The sequence below is a fragment of the Meles meles genome, chromosome 13 (genome assembly GCF_922984935.1).
Source record: "Meles meles chromosome 13, mMelMel3.1 paternal haplotype, whole genome shotgun sequence".
Taxonomy (NCBI): domain Eukaryota; kingdom Metazoa; phylum Chordata; class Mammalia; order Carnivora; family Mustelidae; genus Meles; species Meles meles.
The window spans coordinates 23,965,506-23,985,318 of record NC_060078.1 but is presented as its reverse complement, the minus strand read 5'-3'; the positions used below and the strand labels follow the sequence as shown (position 1 = coordinate 23,985,318).

The following is a 19,813-nucleotide window of genomic DNA, read 5'->3' as shown; positions in this document are numbered from 1 at the left end:
CAGACAAAATACAGGATTGTCATTTTTTCAAGACACTTCTTACACATGCATTCTACCATTACTTCAGGACAATGTACAACTGTTTGATTACATGGGCAAGCTGAATTTTAACTTTAAAATGAAAACAAATAACCTCCTGATCTGTTCCCAGATCCTTATAAAAGTTGTCCTAAAGCTTTGAATGTCTTGGAGACAGACTCTTGGAAATGTGAACATACAAAGTCCTTTGGACTGTCAGTTTACGATGGCATGAAGCAACCTCGTGAAGGAACAGCCATGTTGGCCCTCCGACAGCACACTTCTCCAGTGTTAACTGAGTCACAATGAGCTTCTTTAAAGAATGCGTGCTTCACACAAAAATACTGTCAGAGGGCCTTGTGAGAAAATTCTTTGGAAAATATATTTACAAATTTTTGATAAGCTCCATAGGTCATTGATTTCTATTTTGAACTCAAGGATTCTATAAAGGCCCGATCCGTTTCAGCAAAGAGACCATTTTGTAGGGATTCCTCATGGTGTTCACGAATAGAATAATTCAACAACATATCATCTAAGAAACTTCAGAAATTTCTACCTTGAGGGAAGTAGTATAACTAACGGGGCAATGGAAGTTTAAATATAAACACCAAATAAGCTCAGAAGACTGTTGGATATACATACAAAGTTTACACCTAGGAAGGAAGGAAGAGAAAGGTAGGAAGGAAAGGAGGGAGGTGAGGGAGGAAAGGATTGTCCTAATCAGCATGTCTTCAAGCTTAGTGAGTTCATGAGATGTATCAGGTGAAAAATCTTCATTATGATAAACTGTCAGCCCCTTAGCATGCTTTTTACTGGAAACATTTAAACTGTTTTCTTCAACGCAGAGTGAGAATCCTACCCACATCCACACCCCAGGAAACAGTTTGACATATCAAATGCAAAAGTGATCTGAAATAACCATTTGAAATACAAGGCCTCCAGAATTTCCAACCAAAGACTATATAGTCAATTTCTAACCAAAAGTACTTGAGAAGTCACTGACGCTACTGGCCACTCATGGCCCAGCATGTTTTGACAAAATTTTCAAGAAGAAAAAAGTTATATAACATAAAAATATACATATCTATATGTAAAGAAACATATAAAACATATGTATGATATATTTTACATTTAACATGTAATGTACATAGAAAATAACATTTTATAGTATGTATATATGTGTGTGTCTATATATACAAACACACACACATACATATATATATGTATGTATGAAAAGTTCAGAAGGATTTTAATAATAGTCTTCTACTGAGGCAGATAATAATGAGAGTAAACCCTGCCCTCAACAATAGACCACGTGATTAGGGAAGTTCAAAAGGGACAAATAAACTAAAATATTGCATAGCTCCCTATCCTATAAAATCTCCCTCTGATAATAACACGCTCATCATACTAGGACTTCAGTATCATAAATGCTTCCATAGACACTAACTAATGATTCCTCGGTTGATCTTCTCAAACACCAAGTGAGATATAGCAGGGTACACGCTACTACACCTCTTTTACACCCAAGAAACCTGAAGACGTAAACAGACAGTGACTGTTCCAGGAAGTGACAGATCGCCAGGACAGGTGGAGCCAAGATTCTCCTGACCTCCCACCCACTGCGCTTTCACCACCATCGGGCTGCCTTATTCCGCAAAGTACAGTAAAATCCGAGCAGCAGAAGGGACAGGGGGAAGCCACACTTTCTCAATTTGATGGGCCTTTAGAAACAGAAATTGAACCAAGGGAATCCCCATCATTAAATTCAGCTGTACCCACACCCACATCCTCTGGTCTCTTTTCTCAATTTCAGCTCAGACACTTCTATCTTTTCTTTCTTTTTCTAGAGACACATTTGGAGATGAAACCATTCATAACTGCCCATCCACAGACAGTTTGTGGCAGCATAATTGACAATGAGTCTGCTGCAAAAAAATGAAAATGCTGTTTTAATAACCTTGGCCTAAAATACATTCTATTGTATGCCTCAAAGGGTTTCAATAAAAAGTCAACCTGTAGAGACATATTTTCTTGGCTTAAACAACAATCCAAAGCATATAAATGTAGTCCAACTATAATGACATATTTATAGGCCAATAAAGCTTACACTGCAGCTTTCATACTTCACTTAAAGGAACTCTGTAAGAAGCAGTGTTATATAAAATAATTTGATTTTTTTCCCCAAACTATAGCCCAAGGAATAAAAAATGCAAGTTTGCTATGTTTAACTGATAGTGTTTATATTCCTTAGTTGCTAAAAATTTTGTAAAATGAAATAATTCTTCATTTGACGACTTCCAACTGCCATACCAAATATGGGTATCAAGTCCACTTTATTACAAAAGCTAAGTAATTCTAAAGACAAAAATAAATAACTAGAAGCTTGTGTAGTGAATGATTTAATCAACCCGATTCTTCTGGAAAAACAGGTTCCTGTGTTCGTTATGCTTATGAATAATACATTCCTTAACCCTCCTATTTTAACATAGCTCTTTTTTTTCTCTCTCTCCCTTTCTTTTTTTCTTTTTCTATGAACTTCAGTATGAAACTGTCTGAAAGAAGGTAAAACATCTCACCGAGTAAAGTCACAATTTGAATTGGTTTCATATTGAACTTTCTTTCTTTGAAAAGGACAAAGAGGAGGGAAGGGGACAGAGTCCCTCTAACACATCTCAGGAGTGTTTTTGAAGATTATTGGTTTTCCCACTATCTAGATGTGTCATTTTAGTCACCAGTCATTTTGAATCTTAAATGAAAACTGCAGAGATTTGCAAAAAGCAAACATGATATCCATAAATATTGTCCTTGAAGGGGAAGGAGATAAAAAAAAAAAAATAGGAGCTGTGTTTCGAATCAGAGCAGTTACTGGAAGCTGCCATTTGGGGCAGAGTTTCTCTTTGCGGAGTATTAATTTGTTGGCAGACACACATTTGTGAGAACATTCTTGTTTTTTTACTCTTCAGAGAGAGACAGGAAGTGACACAAACTGGGATTAAAGGGAACTTATTCTACCTAAACATTGAGCAAGAAGAGTTCTTTAATTAGCTTTTAGATGGCAAAATCCCTTCTTTAAGAGTCAACCTAATTATTTTGTCGTTATTGATGTTTTAATGTGATGAAATACTTCAGTTAAAAACATAACGTACTGGAGTTTTATTTTAGCCACAAGAAAGGTGAGATCTTTCCATTCTTTGCTTACTTCCACCAGAAAAAAAAGAGGGGGGTCTTAAATAATCTCAGAGTTCATCTTCTTTCTTTGGTAAGAACAATGAGGAGTTGGAAGTGTTCTACAGAAGGAAAAACCTAATAAGTGTGTGAACTTCCATTAACAATGTGGTATTGGAAGTGGTTTCAGTGTGGCCAAGAGAAAGAGAGATAAGAAAACCACTGTGTAGAAAGAAAAGTACAGACAACAAATATTTTGATGTTGCAGACAGAGAAAGGAAGAGGTTGAAGAGAAAGTTGCTGGGACAGGAATGTGTACAGCAAATGACACCCCCTATCTCCCCAATATAAATCCTAACAATGTAGACTTGTAAACCTTAGATCAGGCAGATAATGGAAACTCATTACATTAAGGAAAGTTTTTGTTTCTCTTTCCACATTATTACAACACAGTGTGCATTCCAATTACAAAAGCTATTTGTCTCAAATTCCCCACAGTTCATACCAACTGAGTAGAATTTCAAGGCCCCAAATACTATCCTTAAAGGGGTATTTTACATTAAAAAAAGAAAGAAAGAAAAAAGCACATGGTATTTCTTGTTCACCAGAGGAGAGCCTCCCCATCAAATCTGTTAATTATTTTCCCTTCCTCAGCACTAACTGTAGTGCTGTTTCCCTTATGAGACACCCCCCCCCCCCCAATTAGAATCACCTAGAAAGTCTTTATCAGTCCACATTCTTTGGCCTTGCCTCAATTACACTGAATGAAGAATCTGGGGAAGTTGGACTTAGCAATCAGTATTATTTTTAAAATTCCCCCCAGTGAGTCTAAAAAACAACTAGATTTAAAAACCACTAAGAACTTTGAATATTCACTATAAATCAATTTCTTCTGGTATCAATTATTAAAAAGTAGATCATGGACATATTTTAGAATTCAGTAAGATCAAACCCTCTAAATCTTTTGATAGAATTAAGAGATTGAGTTTCCCTTCAGATTCATTAATAAACTATCAATTTTAAACAGAAAACAACTCTGCTATAAATACTCTTGTTTATATGTGTGACATCAAGCTTAACCATCTACACATCCTTTTGCTCCCCCAGGGGTTTCCTGTTTAGTTTTTTATTAGTAACAGTATATTCCATAACTAAAAAAAAAAAAAAAAAAAAAAAAAAAAAAAAAAAAAATCAAACAAACAAAAGAAACGTTTTAATGTTAGAGAAAGCATAAGACATTAGGGTATACATTAGGAAAGTAATACAACAGATGTATTATTCACCATTATCACACATCAGAAGACTAGTCACTCTGTGTTCATGAAATTAGGGAGGGTAACGGCGTATATAGGAAAGTAAGTAAAAAAAGCAATTTGGGGACTTTAAAATAAAACCACCCGATTAATAATTTTCCCTAAGTGTACACACGACCGTCAGGCTGCCATGTCCCGAATATTACTGCCTGACATCTACCAAAAGATGACAGGAAACTGTTAGTTGTTGACTCAAATTGCAAGAAAATATTAGTATGATTCCCAACACACAGTACAGCTCATCACAAATCAGAATCACACGGAAGACAGTTACTGCTGTTATGCAGTTTCTTTATACCAATTAAGTAAATAGTCTAGGTTTGTTGTAATAGTTAAATCCTAGGCTAAAAAAAAAAAGGAAGTTGTCACATTAAGGCATAAAATAGGGCTATGAACATCAGCATTGTGCTACAATGAAAGAAAAAGATGCCTTAATATGTTAAAAGTGAAGTTCCTCTTTGCCTAAAGAGGAAATAGCTAGTCTAACTCAGAGGTCAACAACTTTGGTCTTGAGCAATGCTAGGAGAATAAGTCAGTGAAGCCACAGGGAGATAGGAACAGAAGGGGAGAAAAAAAAAAAAAAAAAAAAGAAAAGGTCACAACGAGTCTCTGGAGATGAAAGTGTTAAGTTAAAGCAACGGAATTAATTGGGAGCCCCTCCTAGGCACCAATCATCCCTGTGCTAAACCCTTTATATCTTCAATCTCCATCTTTTTCAGGTGAGGAACCTGAGGCAGAGAGGTTAAACAATTTGACATTGCTCTCCTACTCGCCGTTAAGTAACTTCTCTCTCTTCCTCACTCTGTTTTCCATCCAACGTAAACAAACACATGAAATTCTGACATGGTATTAATAGATGCCATACTAACTTCTTTGAACAAATATTTAAACTTGTCATTAATTCAGTCTCAGGCGCCCTAATGAAGTCTTGTGCCTTCACACCAACAGGAAGCTGCCTAAGGCCACGTGTTGTATCACGAAGTTCCGGGCACGGGGCTCCACAAGGAGAAGGCCCTGCGATCCGCAGCTCACATCCACCCCCTCACACACCCAGGCAATCTGTCCATACATAGTCCCAGGACCCTTTGAGGTCAAAGAAATTTTATGTATATATAAAATTATCTATATGATAGGGTTTCCAGAAAGGTCTCTGACCAAAAAAAAAAAAAAAAAATTAGGTTACTGTATACACCCACGCATGCGATCTAGAAGTACAAATTATATTTACCAAGGTCAGCCTTTTCCTTGAGAACGTCTTTGAAGTTGAGTCCACTGTTGAGGGTTGACTGCCTGTACTTCAGCAAAGCTTCCTTCTGTCCATTCCTCCCCAAGGCCGTGGTCTTCACGGCACCAGCACGGAGGCCGCATCTCCACTTGGAGCAATCGGAGTGTACCCACTTGACCAGGTCTTCAAGTTTCACGATTACCTTTTCGGAAACAGCAATGACTTCATCCTACAAGAGGTGGTCAGGGAAGAACAAAACGTTATTAGTGGCTGGGAGGCCAACGGTAAGTTTTCAACAAATACGCTTTGAGTGGCTTAACTTTAGGCAAGCAGACAATGTGCTTTTTGGTGACAGAGAATCTTCAATAACTGACTTCAAGGGCTTTTCACTGCTAGCTGTCTAGTTGAAAAATAATGTAGAAGATCTATTTGTTATACGAGAAGAGAGTGTCCAAAAATTGGGCAGTCATTCTGAGAGCCATTTTTTATGCTAGTTGCCAAAGCTCACTCTGCCCATCTGACCAATCGTTCGGGTGAAAGCTAATTTTTAGGTACAGTTAATTGCAAAAGTAAAAAGTGAGAACTAGGTGACTAATGCTTAGCCTGTCTCTATATAAATGGTCTAAGTAAATCTGGGATTCTTGGAACTCTGACTCACCCCCAAATTCCTATGTTTATGGTACATTTTCCCCTGGCTTATACACAAATATTGAATTTAACTTTTGTCCTAAAAATTAAATAAAACTGTGATGTAATCCCAAAAGAAATAGTTCATAAATGTTATGTGCTTCCCACTGAAAGAAACTTACACATTCTCATGTTTCTTAAAAACTTTGTAAGTTGAGAAATGAACTGATTTTTTCTTTTAATACATATGGGGTAAGAGGAGAGAGGGTGAACGAGGAGAAAGCCTTTGAATCTAAGAAAAGTAGTTGAAACTTAAGTTTCTCGTATGGATCATAAATCTGAATTTTAAGCATCTCTAATTGCTTCCAGGAAACAACCAACTTTCTGACTCAGAATTAATCCAGCAAGATATTTAATAGATATCCATCCATGGAGTGAAGGAGGGCCTCTCTTACCCGAAGATTCTTTGGAAAAGGCTTAAGAAGATCATCTCACTGGGTTTTAAGTTAAATTATTTGAAGCATTTGACATTTCAACTTGAACCGACTCCTTTCATTTCTTTTACTTCACATTTCTGAAGAAAGCTTAGCTGTGAAAACCCCTAAGCTTACAAAATCTTAGAAATATTTTTGACAAACAACAACAGGAAGATGTCTCTAAGCTATTAAACAAAAGGAATTCACAAGTGATTTTGACTAATTTTGCTGTTAAACATGACTCTTTCCTCCTCCTCCCCCACCTACACACACACACACAGAGCACTGCACACGCTACTCCAAAGCAAACAAAAAAGGGTTTATTAAGATAAGCTTCACACAATGAGAAATCCTGGATTTAGCTTTTAAAAATGTTTTAAGGTAGGATCTAAAATTTCACTTTTCCTCATCCAGTTCCAAGCTGCTTCTGAGAACCAAGTTTGTTAGGCAGCAGCAAAATAAATGCTCTATCAAAAATGAAAAGTAAAACTTTCGTAATGGAGTCCTTTCTCTTATCAGGATTGAATATGAACTTCCACTGAATGGGACCCAAAGTGGAAACTGTTTTTATCCTCTGCTCGAGAAAAAAAAAAAAAAATTCAGTACTTTATAAACAATGGAGCATATTACAAAGTACCATTTCAACGGATGATTTCACTCAGATTCACTACACCATCCTCTTGAAATAAAAGATCTGTCGTTGTCACGCATTTTATAGCTATTACATGGTGATTATTAAATGTCAGAGTGAAAATTCAGGCTGGGTATTGTTTCAAAGCATATGGGAACAGCTTCTGGACAGGGCACACGAGAAATCAAGTTTAGAATATTCCGGAAAATAATTAAGTCTCATGGTATATAAGTCTCAACATTAGCAAAGATGGAATTTGGCAAAATTTACCAAATATGGTTCCTTAGACTAGACCAGTTTGGAGATGAGTGTTATTTTCAAATAGCTCTAACTATGATCAAATGATTATCATTTCAATTACCAGTTGCTTCAGATCTTTTCCAAGAAATGGCATGACTAGCTCTGGCTGGCTTACAGCGCCCGCCAAACAAATAGTTTATTAACCAAGCGAAAATACAATCCTTATGATGTCACTGATGAATAAACCCATCTTTCAAGATTCAGTCTATAGATTTTGTCCTCCCTCCTTTTCTCTCTCTCAGAAGCAGACTTTATGAATATACCCACATACATAAAAACAAATGCAGGAATTCACATAAACACGCATAAGCTATAAACCCAAGTTTGGATGAATTGTGCAACCACCAGTATGTTTTACTGTGGATTCACAGAGAAACTGGCCTTGCAACATTGTCAAATGCCAGGATTTAGAAGGAAATCTGATAAGCGGAGGAGTGGGGGGAGCAACAAACCAACCCAAAAAACAAAACAGCAAACATATATATAGAAAATGTCTCAGGAAACATTGCTTTGTACACACAATGGCATAAATCACATGTTCATATTTACTATTCTGAGCGAGCACTGACTACAGTTCCTAATACTCGCCGTTCTTGGGCAAGCCTCCGTCCAAGAAAGAATTTCAATAAGCTCATCTCATGATTACAGTAGCTCTCTGCAAACCGAGCATTAGCGCTGGATAAATATTGCTGATTTACTCTAATACAACACAAAAGGAGCACAAAGAAATACACTTTGTTAGTCTCATAATCTACCTTGGCTTTTCAATTAACCCAGCTCCCAATCAATATTTATGGAGGTTGTGTTGAGACACTACCGAAATCCAGATCCCCTGTCACCACTCTTTTAAATGGCTTGTTTCTGTCATTTGGATTTTGTGTCCACCACTGTATAAAAGCAGCTCAGGCCATCCTGGAATCCTCTCTGTCAGAGAAAGTATCTAGTCAAGAACTCACAAATTAGCCTCTGTATTGCTGGTCTCCACACGCGTTCTAAAAATTGGGAAACTTCATACAAGGTCTCCAGACTTCCATCTTTTCATAAAACAAAATAGTAAAATAAAATAAATAAGATAAAATAAAATAAAATAAGAGATATCTGCCAGAAAAAAAAAAAAAAAGTTGAAAGTGGTTGTTTTCTTTAGATAAGATGTGAGATCTCTGATTTCCAGGTACTGTCTTACAGTCGGTCGACATTTCCCTCGTCTGCCTGGCCCCAGGGCAGCTGGCCAGCAGTGAAACTTGCACACCCTGATTTAGTCCACCTCCTTCATGTTACTGACGAGGACGGTGAGGTTCAGTGACATAGCCTCGTACCAACTTCCAACAGAACTTGGACAAGCCTCCAGGTTTCCTATCTGCCAACATGGCATTCTTCCTGGACTCTGGAGACTTTCCCTGGGTTCAAATCCCAGGCCTGCAATTTACTCACTGTGGAACACCGGGAAACTTCTTTAACCTCTCTGTGCTTCCATTTTTCTTTAATGTATTTAAAAAAAAAAAAAAGAACAATAAAACAATCCACCTCTTGTGGTAATTGTGAGGATTAAACGGGCTAACATAAATGAAGTGGGATGACAGAGTTAGTCACATGTTCATTGTCATGAGTCCTCTGCTCTGTTTGCCAAATGGTGCCATCAGAGAGGAGTTTAGATGGTACATGGGTAAACTTTTTTTTTTTTTATAAGTTACTCATTGCTTATTTATTTTTGTGGTTACCTTCCATTTATGGGAAAGTGGTACTGGTTTTCCATTTATAGGAGATTTAGAAAGTTTCCTCTTTAAATAAATTTAAGTTAAAAAAATAGGTCAATTTGAACAAAACCATTAAGTAAACACAGGACATGTGGGTATGGCAAAAAAAATTTTTAAAAACAATAAAAGACAAGATGCTATGAAAATGACTGAAATTTGGGACAGTGTATTATATTACTGGTTCTCAAAGTGCAGTCCGGGAACCCTGGGGAATCCCCAAGACTAGTTCAGGTGGTCCATAGAAGCAAAACAAAGATCATAATAATACTAAGACATTATTTGCTTTTTTCAGTCTTATTTTCTTTCAAGTGTATAGTGGGGTTTTCCAGACACTATATGACATATGGTACGGCAGGAGAGTAAATGCAGAAGCAGATATGAGAATCCAGCTGTCTCTATTAAGCTAAGACAGTAAAGAGCTTATAAAAATGGAAAACAATGCTACTGTTTTTACTGTTTTTTTTTTTTTTTTTTTCAAAATATGGTTAATTTTCACAAAAATGTGGCACTTATATAATGGGTTTATATTACTATTTTTATTTTTTAAATGAACTTCCAGTAAAATTTCCTGTTTTGATGTACAGTCTATGAGTTTTAACACATGGCAACCGCTGATCTGTTCTTGCTATCGAGTTCTCTTTTCCAAATGTCATATAAATTGAATCATACCATCTGAAATCTTTTGAGACTGTTTCTTTCACTCAGCATAACGCCTCTGAGCTCCATCCATGTTGCGGCATGTACAACTGCTTGTTCCTTTTCACTGCTGAGTAGCAACTCCCATGACATGGATGTGTCACAAGATGGCTTCTCCATTCACCCACTGAGGGCCACTGGCTTCTTTTCAACTTTGGGGACTACAAGTAGAGCTGCTGTGAACGTTCACGTCGAGGTTTTTCTGTGAACAGACATTTTCAATTCTCTATAACAAATACTCAGGAGAGGAACTGCTGGGTGAGAGTCTATCTGATTTTGTAGAGACCGTTTTCCAGAGTGGCTGTACCATTTTGCACTCCTACCAGCAACGGAGGAGAGAGTTCCAGTCGTTTCTCATCCTTGCCCATACTTGATATGGTCTTTGTTAATTAACTCATCATTGCCACTCTAATATGTATGGAGTGGCTTCTCATCATGTTTTACATTTTCATTTCCCTAATGACTAATGTTGTTGAACATCTTTTCAGGTGTTACTTTTTCATCCGTATATCCTTTCTGGTGAAGCGCATGTTGAAGTCTAAGGCTCATTTCTCAAATTGGGCGGTTTATTTTCTTACAATTGAGTTTCGAAAGTTCTTGTATCTACGGATCTACTGTATCTACTGATACAGGTCCTTTGTCAGATATGGGATTTGGAAATACTTTGTCAGATATGGGATTTGGAAATATTTCCTCCCATCCTGTGGCTGTCTTTTCATTCTCCTAACAGTGTCTTCAATAAAACAAAAGTTTTAAATTTTGATCAAGTCCAATTTGATCAGTTTTTTTTCTTCTTTGAATTGTGACTTCGCTCTTGCACCTAGTTCTCTGCCTAACCCCAGGTCACAAGGAGTCTCCTACGTTTCCTTCCCAATGTTGAATAGCTTTACATTTAGAGGCATGGTCCATTTTGACTTAATCTCATATAAGGTTTGAGATTCAGCTTGACATTCATTTTTTCTACATACGGATGTCACATTGTTTTTATTTTTAAATGAGTCACCAAGTACTTTAGGTTATTTTTCGGTTTTAATTTATAATGCAGTAAAGTATCAGTAGCTATAGCCCACAGAAACAAAAGCTCTTGGGCATCCTCAGTAATTTGAGCGTAAGGGGTCCTGAGTCCAAAAACTTCGAAAACAATTGTATCATATCACGAAACCAAGACCTTCTCTTATTCTCTTTTTCTTTGACCTCTTAGTGGCTTTTGATAATGAACAAGCCTACCTTTTTTTTTATTTTTTTATTTTTTTTATTTTTATTTGTTTATTTACAGCATAACAGTGTTCATTGTTTTGGCATCACACCCAGTGCTCCATGCAGTACGTGCCCTCCTCATTACCCACCACCTGGTCCCTCAACCTCCCAACCCCCCCACTCCCCCGCCGCCCCTTCATAACCCTCTAGTTGTTTTTCAGAGTCCATAGTCTCTCATGGTTCATCTCCCCTTCCAGTTTCCCTCAACTCCCTTCTCCTCTCCATCTCCCCATGTCCTCCATGTTATTTGTTATGCTCCACAAATAAGTGAGACCATATGATACTTGACTCTCTCTGACAAGCCTACCTTTGACAAAACTCTCCCCCTCATTAAGAACTGTGAAGTGTCTGAGATATTACTCTACTTCCAAACTTACAAGTTGGCCTGCCACAGTTCTACGGACACCGGCAGAGCACACAAGATTCCCGGTCAGAGACAAAGAACGGTTTCTTGCTCATAGCCACAGTGGAAGTATCCTGTTTGTGTGGTCTCTTCAATACCCAGTTCCGAAAATGAGATCCAAAGAGGGTGAGATGACATGTGCACGTGGACTGGGGTGCATTATAGGAGTAGGACCCTAAGCTCAGGGAACCCAAATCTTTAATACTGACCGGTAATCACACCTGCCTTTGTTCTGGAGAAAGACACTTGCTCTGTCTCCCAAAGCTGTTCACATATAAGCATCCTTGAAAAGACTGTCCAGAGCAGGTGGTCAGTGGCTCTGCTCAGAGATGTGTTAATACTCAACGGATCCATGAAGAACACCTACCCAACATCCACCACCTCTATCTTCCTTTGCTTTGTTCAATTTCTCTTCTTCGTTATTCTATCTCCCTACCAGGAAATGTAGGAAACATAGATCCTTAGATGTAGTCTGGGCCTAGATCTTCTCTGCATGTTACTCTTTGAAGAAATCATTCTCCATGGGAATTCCAATATTCGCCCTCTAATCCTATGACGACATTCTATACTTTGGTTCCAAAATTCATCTAGACTCCAGTCCCGTGTTGTCCATTTAAAATCTCAGAATCAACTCAAGCTCACTGGAACTGCACGGCCCACTTAGCTTATCGTAAGAAAAGATCTTAGCCGACACAAGAGAAATTTAACATCCCCCCAACTAGGGCTAGCTTTCCCCCAATATCTATTCTTCCCTTCTTCTTTAGTAATAAATTGCTAATTTGATGCACACAGAATAAAGACACCATTTCCCCTGCTTCCCTTATAACCAGGTGCAGCCATGTGACCAAGTTCTTACCTATATATATTTATATATTAGTGGTGTGTGCCATTACCAGGTCGTGACCTTAAAAGGAATGGATACGCCTTTGGATCATACACATGAGGACAAATCTCTCAGGAGAAAAAGACAGAAGAGCTGGGTCTCTAGGCAACCTCAGGGAGGAGAGCCACCTTCCCAGCCCTAAACCATCTACCCGTAGGCTGTGATCCAAGAGAGATTTTGAACTCCCGACTTATCTAAGCGATTTTAATTCTGAGTCTCTCTGACACAGAGATAAACCTCTATCTTTATAAATAAATCATTCTTCAGGAGAGACAAGATGAACACAACCTTCCTTATAACACACCGTGTGGTAAGGAATAACTGATCATTGCTTAAGATAACTATATTCAAGGGCACCTGTGTGGCTCAGTCAGTCAAGCATCCCACTCTTGATTTCAGCTCAAGTCATGATCTCAGGGTCGTGGAATCGAGCCTGCCTCTGTTTGTCTCTCTTCCTTTGCTCCTCCCCTTGCTTGTTCTCTCTCCCTCTCAAATAAATAAATAAAATCTTAGGGAAAAAAAAAAGGATAACAATATTCAGCTATGTTAATAAAGCCCAAATGATTGCAAACACATAAATGTAATATCAAAAGGGTTGGCAAGGAAAGGATGGAATGAGAACAGGAAAACATGTCATATTCACCTCCATCTTCCCCAAACATCTTAGATTTTTAAAATATTCTCTGTAGCAACTACATGTGATAAATGTTGGGAACACAGACACACCAACAGGTGATGTTAGCTAAATAAACAGTGAAACCAAAATAATCGTCCAATTGGTTCCACAAGAGTGGGATATTTTCATCTCGATAGAAACTAAAGATGAAAAGAAAAAAAAACCTGTCAGATGCTAACATTTAGAAAGACCAGTGCAAGCACATCCGCTCATGCCCTCACCACTGAGGTAGGCAGTCGTGCCCATGGTGCACAAGGGGAAGACGGTGCCATCGCTGGGCCTGGCTGGGTTGGTCCCTCTCCCGCTCTCAAGCCCCGCTCAGATAACCGCAATTCTAGGCACCTACTGGTGTGGCCGATCACTCTCCCGGTTAGACGCTGGTGTGCTCCACTAACAGGACACCTACAGAGCAGGTAAAAAAGGTTTCACTCTACAGGCACTTGGTTGCCAGCCAGAGGGCCACCAAAGTCAGGGCACAAAGGTAATGTGGGCGGACAAGATGAAGTTTTCACAGGCCAGCCATGAAATGAGAAAAGTGAAGAGAGCGCAGCGAGCGTTTCCTGAAGCTCCGTTTGCTAGATCTCAAGGGTGATGCCTGTACCAGGGTAGGGTCTCAGCAGGAACCAGAATACTTGTGTCATGATGATCCAAGGATGATTTTACTGATGACAAAGGTGTTGGTGGCATGGAGAGGAGCCACAAGAGATCGAGAGAGTACAGGAACTTGGGCTAAGGGCAGGTCAGTTATCATGACTGGAAGGCCAAAGTGTCCAAGCACGCAGCCAGTGGTTGTCCTACAGGATAGAGTAGATCCTCTGCCAGTGGGGGCGCCTCTTCCTTAGAAGGATACCAACAGTCTGGAGGAAGCTCACAGGGAATAACGGGGAGTAACTCCCTGCCTTCAGCGCCCCCTTCCTATCCCCATCCTGGCAGGCCACCTCTACGGCTGAACCCCATGAGAAACCAAAGGGCCAGCAGCTCTGTTAAGGGACTTCAACCAGTGCAACCAAGGGCAGAGAGCAGGGAGCAGGGAGCAGGGCTGACCTATGGCACCCCTACACACTCTTCCCATTTAAGACCTTATCCCTCCATCTTCATCTCGTGTAATAATATCCATTTATCCTCAGAAATAAGGAGGGCAATAGAAGGTAGCAGTTGTTTTTTAATGTCCCGTGTAGACAAAATAAAACGATATCAACACGAAGTTGGTCTCTGGGCTGGGAATTACTGTTCTTATTATCTGTGACATAATGGTAAATCTTTATTAGGCACCACGATCTCATGCTGAATTGCATAATTCCACGTTCTACAGTAAACACCTGCACTGCAGAAACTTCTTAGCGGCAGGTAGCCTTGCTTAATCTCTCTACTTCTCTTGTACTTCCCGAGGAGCCAGGGACTGTGCTGTGCCTAACACATACAAAAACTGCCTATTTTCATGGTATGCCATGTCTGGATGTTCCATGCTGGCAGAAACGAAGGGACACTTAGAGAGCACGGGCTTTGGAGTCCGCCTGCCCCAGGTTCACTAGGTTCAAATGCAGCTCTGCTAGGTCTAATGTCCATAGTCATCTTGGGACATGATTTCATTTTGCCAAGGTCTCATCTAAAAAATGGGTTGGGGGGTGGGGTGCCTGGCTCAGTCAGGGAAGTGTGTGACTTTTGATCTCAGGGTTGTGAGTTCGAGTCCCATGTTGGGTGTAGGGATTACTTAAAAAAACAAAACTAGGGCGCCTGGGTGGCTCAGTGGGTTAAAGCCTATGCCTTCGGCTCAGGTCATGATCCCAGGGGCCTGGAATCGAGTCCCGCCTCGGGCTCTCTGCTCCTCAGGGAGCCTGCTTCCTCCTCTCTCTCTGCCTGCCTCTCTGCCTACTTGTGATTTCTCTCTGTCAACTAAATAAAATATAAAAAAAAAAAAAACTAAAAAAAATGGGGGAAAATAAGATTAAAACAAACAAACAAACAAACATGCCTCCTAGGGCAATAAGGATGTTGAAGCTATCAGAGTATAATGGTCAACACAGAGTAGGCACCCAAGAAATAACGGCTATTACTATTACTATGTCACATGGCTTTAACTGAAACTGAGGGAGTGAAGATGAGGGGTATCCATATACCACTTGCGAGTAGCTGTGTGTATTCCTAACTTCTCCTAATTCTTTATCAAGGAACAATGATACCCTGTAGCTACTGCTGGGTACCTCCAAGGGGAAGCTGGGCCAGAAAGCAATTATTAACGTCTGGCCTTCTAAGTCATTCTCCTCAGTCCTTGAGGACAGAGCAGTGGAAAACTTTGAGCTGTTTTACTTTCCCTAGACACTAATCCATGAATTAAATAGACCTTCTCTTATCTGATCTCTACAAGGACTCTCTGAGGCAGGTGTTCTCAGGCCCATTTTAGAGATGAGAAAACTGAGGTGGAACCGGAAACCAGATTTGGCAGCACCCTCGTCTTGCTGGCAAATTGGTCTCTACGGTCCTTTTTCCAGCAACGCTCCTTGCTACTCCCACCCTGGGACAAGGGAACTTTCCCCTAACAGTGTCCTGGGAGTTGGGGGGAGAGGAGGTTAGGATTTAAGGTCATTTTGCAACAAAAGGGATTCTAATTTTTGATTGGTATTGTTTTTGTCCCCAAAGTAAGATTACGGGAATTGCCATTCATGTGCTTTTTAAAAATGTGAAGAATTTTCTGTTGTCTGAGTGATGAAGATGTCCTCTCAAATATGCGCTAAGGTTTAATTTGACTCCCTGAACATGATGAAATGGATTTGCCATGGAGGCTCATTAGTGTATTGGGTTCCAATTTCCCAAGCCAGCCCCTTCTCTTTCAACCTCCTCCCTCCCTCCCTGCAGACATTTAGGTGAAGCTTGTGGCTCAATGAACTTTGGAAATCCACCCTGGCACAATTAGAGGGAGTAAGCAAACAGAAGACGGCTCTGAGGTGTGATTTGTCAGATGTAATGTGACCATCCTTCATGGTATAGCCGAAGGCATTTGCGTATCAAACAAGTAATTCAAAAATCCTAAATATTTTATGTTCCTAAATACATTTTTAATACAAGCTAATTTAAAACCTGTTGGGCTGCAGCCTGCTCCCCTGACTAGAAGCCCATCTCTAAAGAAAGCCCCAGAAACATCCTCTCAGTAATTCCCAGTTTCATACCTTTCCTTTTGGATTGACCATGTATGAGCCTTTTTTCCCTTTCCTAAGATTAAAAACAATTTACACAGAGAACAAGAAGATGAATCCCCGTGTCCTAGATATTTCCTCTCTAAATAGTCAAGTATCTGGTATATACTGAAAAATATGTTAGTGGTTGAGGCTGGCCACCTTCCCTTTGGCCAAATTAATATGGTCTTAACTCCACAGTCTATTTTTTTTTTTCTTAACAATTTTCAGGTTGCTATAAGGAAAACTAGCTTGGCACCCATATTCTTAGCTCTGGCCATTAAAACATGAGCAAAAGAAGATAAATGAGCTTAATTTTGGTGTTAAAGTTCAGCGGAGAGCATTCTATAAAAGCACAAACAATAACAATAAAACCCAAACTCAACCACCACCCAACACAGATGATCTAATATGCCGAATGACTCCAAACCATTCCTTTAACATCTCCTGATCTTTTTTTCAGCTACTTTTACATGCACATGTCCTCCTGGACACAGTTCAGCAGGGCCTATATTCCACCTAAAGGAAGAAGAAAACTCTTTGGCTCTGTTGGTAGAGGAAAACCATGGTGGACGCTGTCTGAATGATTCAGGGCTGCTGGTGATCTGGTGTGGAGTCTTGATAGACTGCTATCATTAACGAAAAGAGCAGTTTTCACAGAGTATCACCAAAAGCCTCATGCCTATTTAGAATGCTTTAATGTAGAAACCGAGTAAACCTTCCTGTTTTGTGTAGCCTCTGTTTAAATATGAACATATGATTTAGACATGCTCCCTCTTGTTAAACAATTTTTTTTTGCTCTGTTCACTTTGCAGAGTTCACATTATTATCCTTACATGTACAATGGCGGCAGAATAATTTGAAACCCACAGCTTTATTTAATAATGTAATTATCCTATATTGGATTACTTAAAGGGGCTTTGTATTTTTCAGTTCTGGTTTTCCCTACACTGGTGATATGCTCTGCCGTGGTAAATGATTCAGGCTTCCATCAAAAGCTCTAAACTCAGTTTGGAAAAATATTGAGTGTTTTTGAATAAGCCAGGATTAATGCAAGAGCCAATTTGCAACCACAGTTGGTGACCTTTCTACTCCTGTTCAAAGACTGCGGTGGGCAGGCCAGCACAGAGGACAGACCCAAGCAACTCCAACGGCCTAATTCCAACTCTGCTGCCGCTCCAGGGAGGTTGTACAAACCCCAGAGAATAAAGGCCAAGTTTTCTTCAAGGTAAGCTTTCTGAAAGGAGGGCAGAAACTTGCATAGCCTTCCGTGCCTTCCAATATCCTGTACACTACCAAGTGGAGCTTAAAGAATGACTGAATGAATGAAAGGGTGGACAGATGGATGGCTAGACGGATGGACGGGTGGATAGGTGCATGCATGTCTAGGGGGATTGGCAGATGGTAAACGGTAGCCCTCAGTTAAGTATGATTTATATAATGAGAAATTGTCATAAATGATTTCATTCATTCAACAAATATTTAATGAGCACCAACTGTAAGTCAGTCAGAAATAAAACAGACAAAAATCTCTACCTTCCTGGAGTCTGCCATCATTAGGTGTGGTCTGTAGTGTATGGTGTGTGGTCTGTGTATTAGGAGAGAGAGGAGTGGGGCAGAAGAGCCAGATAATAAACAAAATTGGAAGCAAAAGGATTAGAAGAGGCAATAATGGAAGACTAAGGGTGAAACTGGGGATGATTTCAAATCCAGTGGTTGGGCAGGTCTCTCCACTAAGACCCTAAGGAACAGGAGCTCACAAGGCCAGGAGGGAAGGGGAAGGGGGGGAGAACACAGGACATTGCCTGCAGAGAAAACAGAGGATACACAGGCACTGGGAGGAACATGATGCAACATACACACCATGGTGCATGTCTTATAGCTGGTGCATCCTTCTACATTTGAATCCAGACTCTTTTTCTCTTAAGTTTCAGGTAGGTTTAACATGGAAGCTACCCTATCTATCAACTTCCGTTGTTAAAAATTGACTAAAATTTGCTTACTGTCATCTTTTCCTCAAACCTTCAATGCCTACATATATATGTTTAGAACACTTGGTTGAAAACCAAGTTGCATCTACCCGGAAAGAGAAAGAGATAAAATTTCCCATGAAATAGCTGATTTTTTCCCCCTTATTTATTTATTTATTTATTTTTCAGCGTGACAGTATTCATTGTTTTTGCACCACACCCAGTGCTCCATGCAGTACGTGCCCTCCCTATTACCCACCACCTGGTTCCCCAACCTCCCACCTCCCGCCCCTTCAAAACCCTCAGGTTGTTTTTCCCATAGTCTCTCATGGTTCATCTCCCCTTCCACTGTCCCTCAACTCCCTTCTCCTCTCCATCTCCCCATGTCCTCCATGTTCTTTGTTATGCCCCACAAATAAGTGAAACCATATGATATTTGATGCTCTCTGCTTGACTTATTTCACTCAGCATAATCTCCTCCAGTCCTGTCCATGTTGCTACAAAAGTTGGGTTTCCTCAGAATTTAAGAGGTGGAAAGGCAGCTGCTCTCTGACACATGCACAAGGTTGGTGGGTAGCTAGGACATGCTCATCACCTGTAGGCACCCTCATCAGAAACAGAAACTGGGACAACAATCCCTTTCATTTGGATGTTTCCGTCTTTACATGGACACATACCAACCTGACTTACTGTCCCTCCTCAACCACTGTGCGCGAAACATACCTATTTTCTTATACATTAAGGAGTCTGTTTAATTATACCAGCTACAGGGGCCTTCTTTCCCTTCTCTCTGCAGATTTATCACACCAAACACAATGCCGTTTCCGGCAAAACTCTCCAAATTCACTGATCAAGACGTTAGGTTTAAGAGAGACCCAATACGGCTTGTTGACGTGCTCTAAGACTAACAAATCTTTAAAAGATTAAAGCAATCTGCTGCCTACCATGTATGTCTTCTATAATTAAATGCCCAGAAGAGTGAGGAGAATGTTTGGAAAGAAGCACCCAGGGAGAATACATAACAATAAAAGGAGAGAGAGAGGGGAAAAAAAAAAAAAAGAGCTGGATAGGGTAAGAAGAATATCATTCAACCCTCATCAGACTAGCCTTAGGTTACAGTGACTGGTTCCATTGCTGACAGCTAATTTGGCTCCCAACAATGCCCACCTCTCCGTAGTCGTAGACTGACCTTTGGTAATCCTCTCCCCTTGAGAGTGGGTAACACAGTAGCCAACAAACAGAATTA

General features: G+C 39.8%; 1 protein-coding gene across 1 annotated transcript in view; it reads right to left on the bottom strand.

Annotated features, from left to right (window-relative positions):
* The window catches only part of ARID5B (AT-rich interaction domain 5B), a 179,393-nt gene that overhangs the window by 142,104 nt on the left and 17,476 nt on the right, over positions 1-19,813 (bottom strand). The window contains exon 3 of the mRNA XM_046026990.1: positions 5,728-5,953. Within this exon, the coding sequence (XP_045882946.1) occupies positions 5,728-5,953 (226 nt within the window). The remainder of the gene's footprint in view (positions 1-5,727; positions 5,954-19,813) is intronic.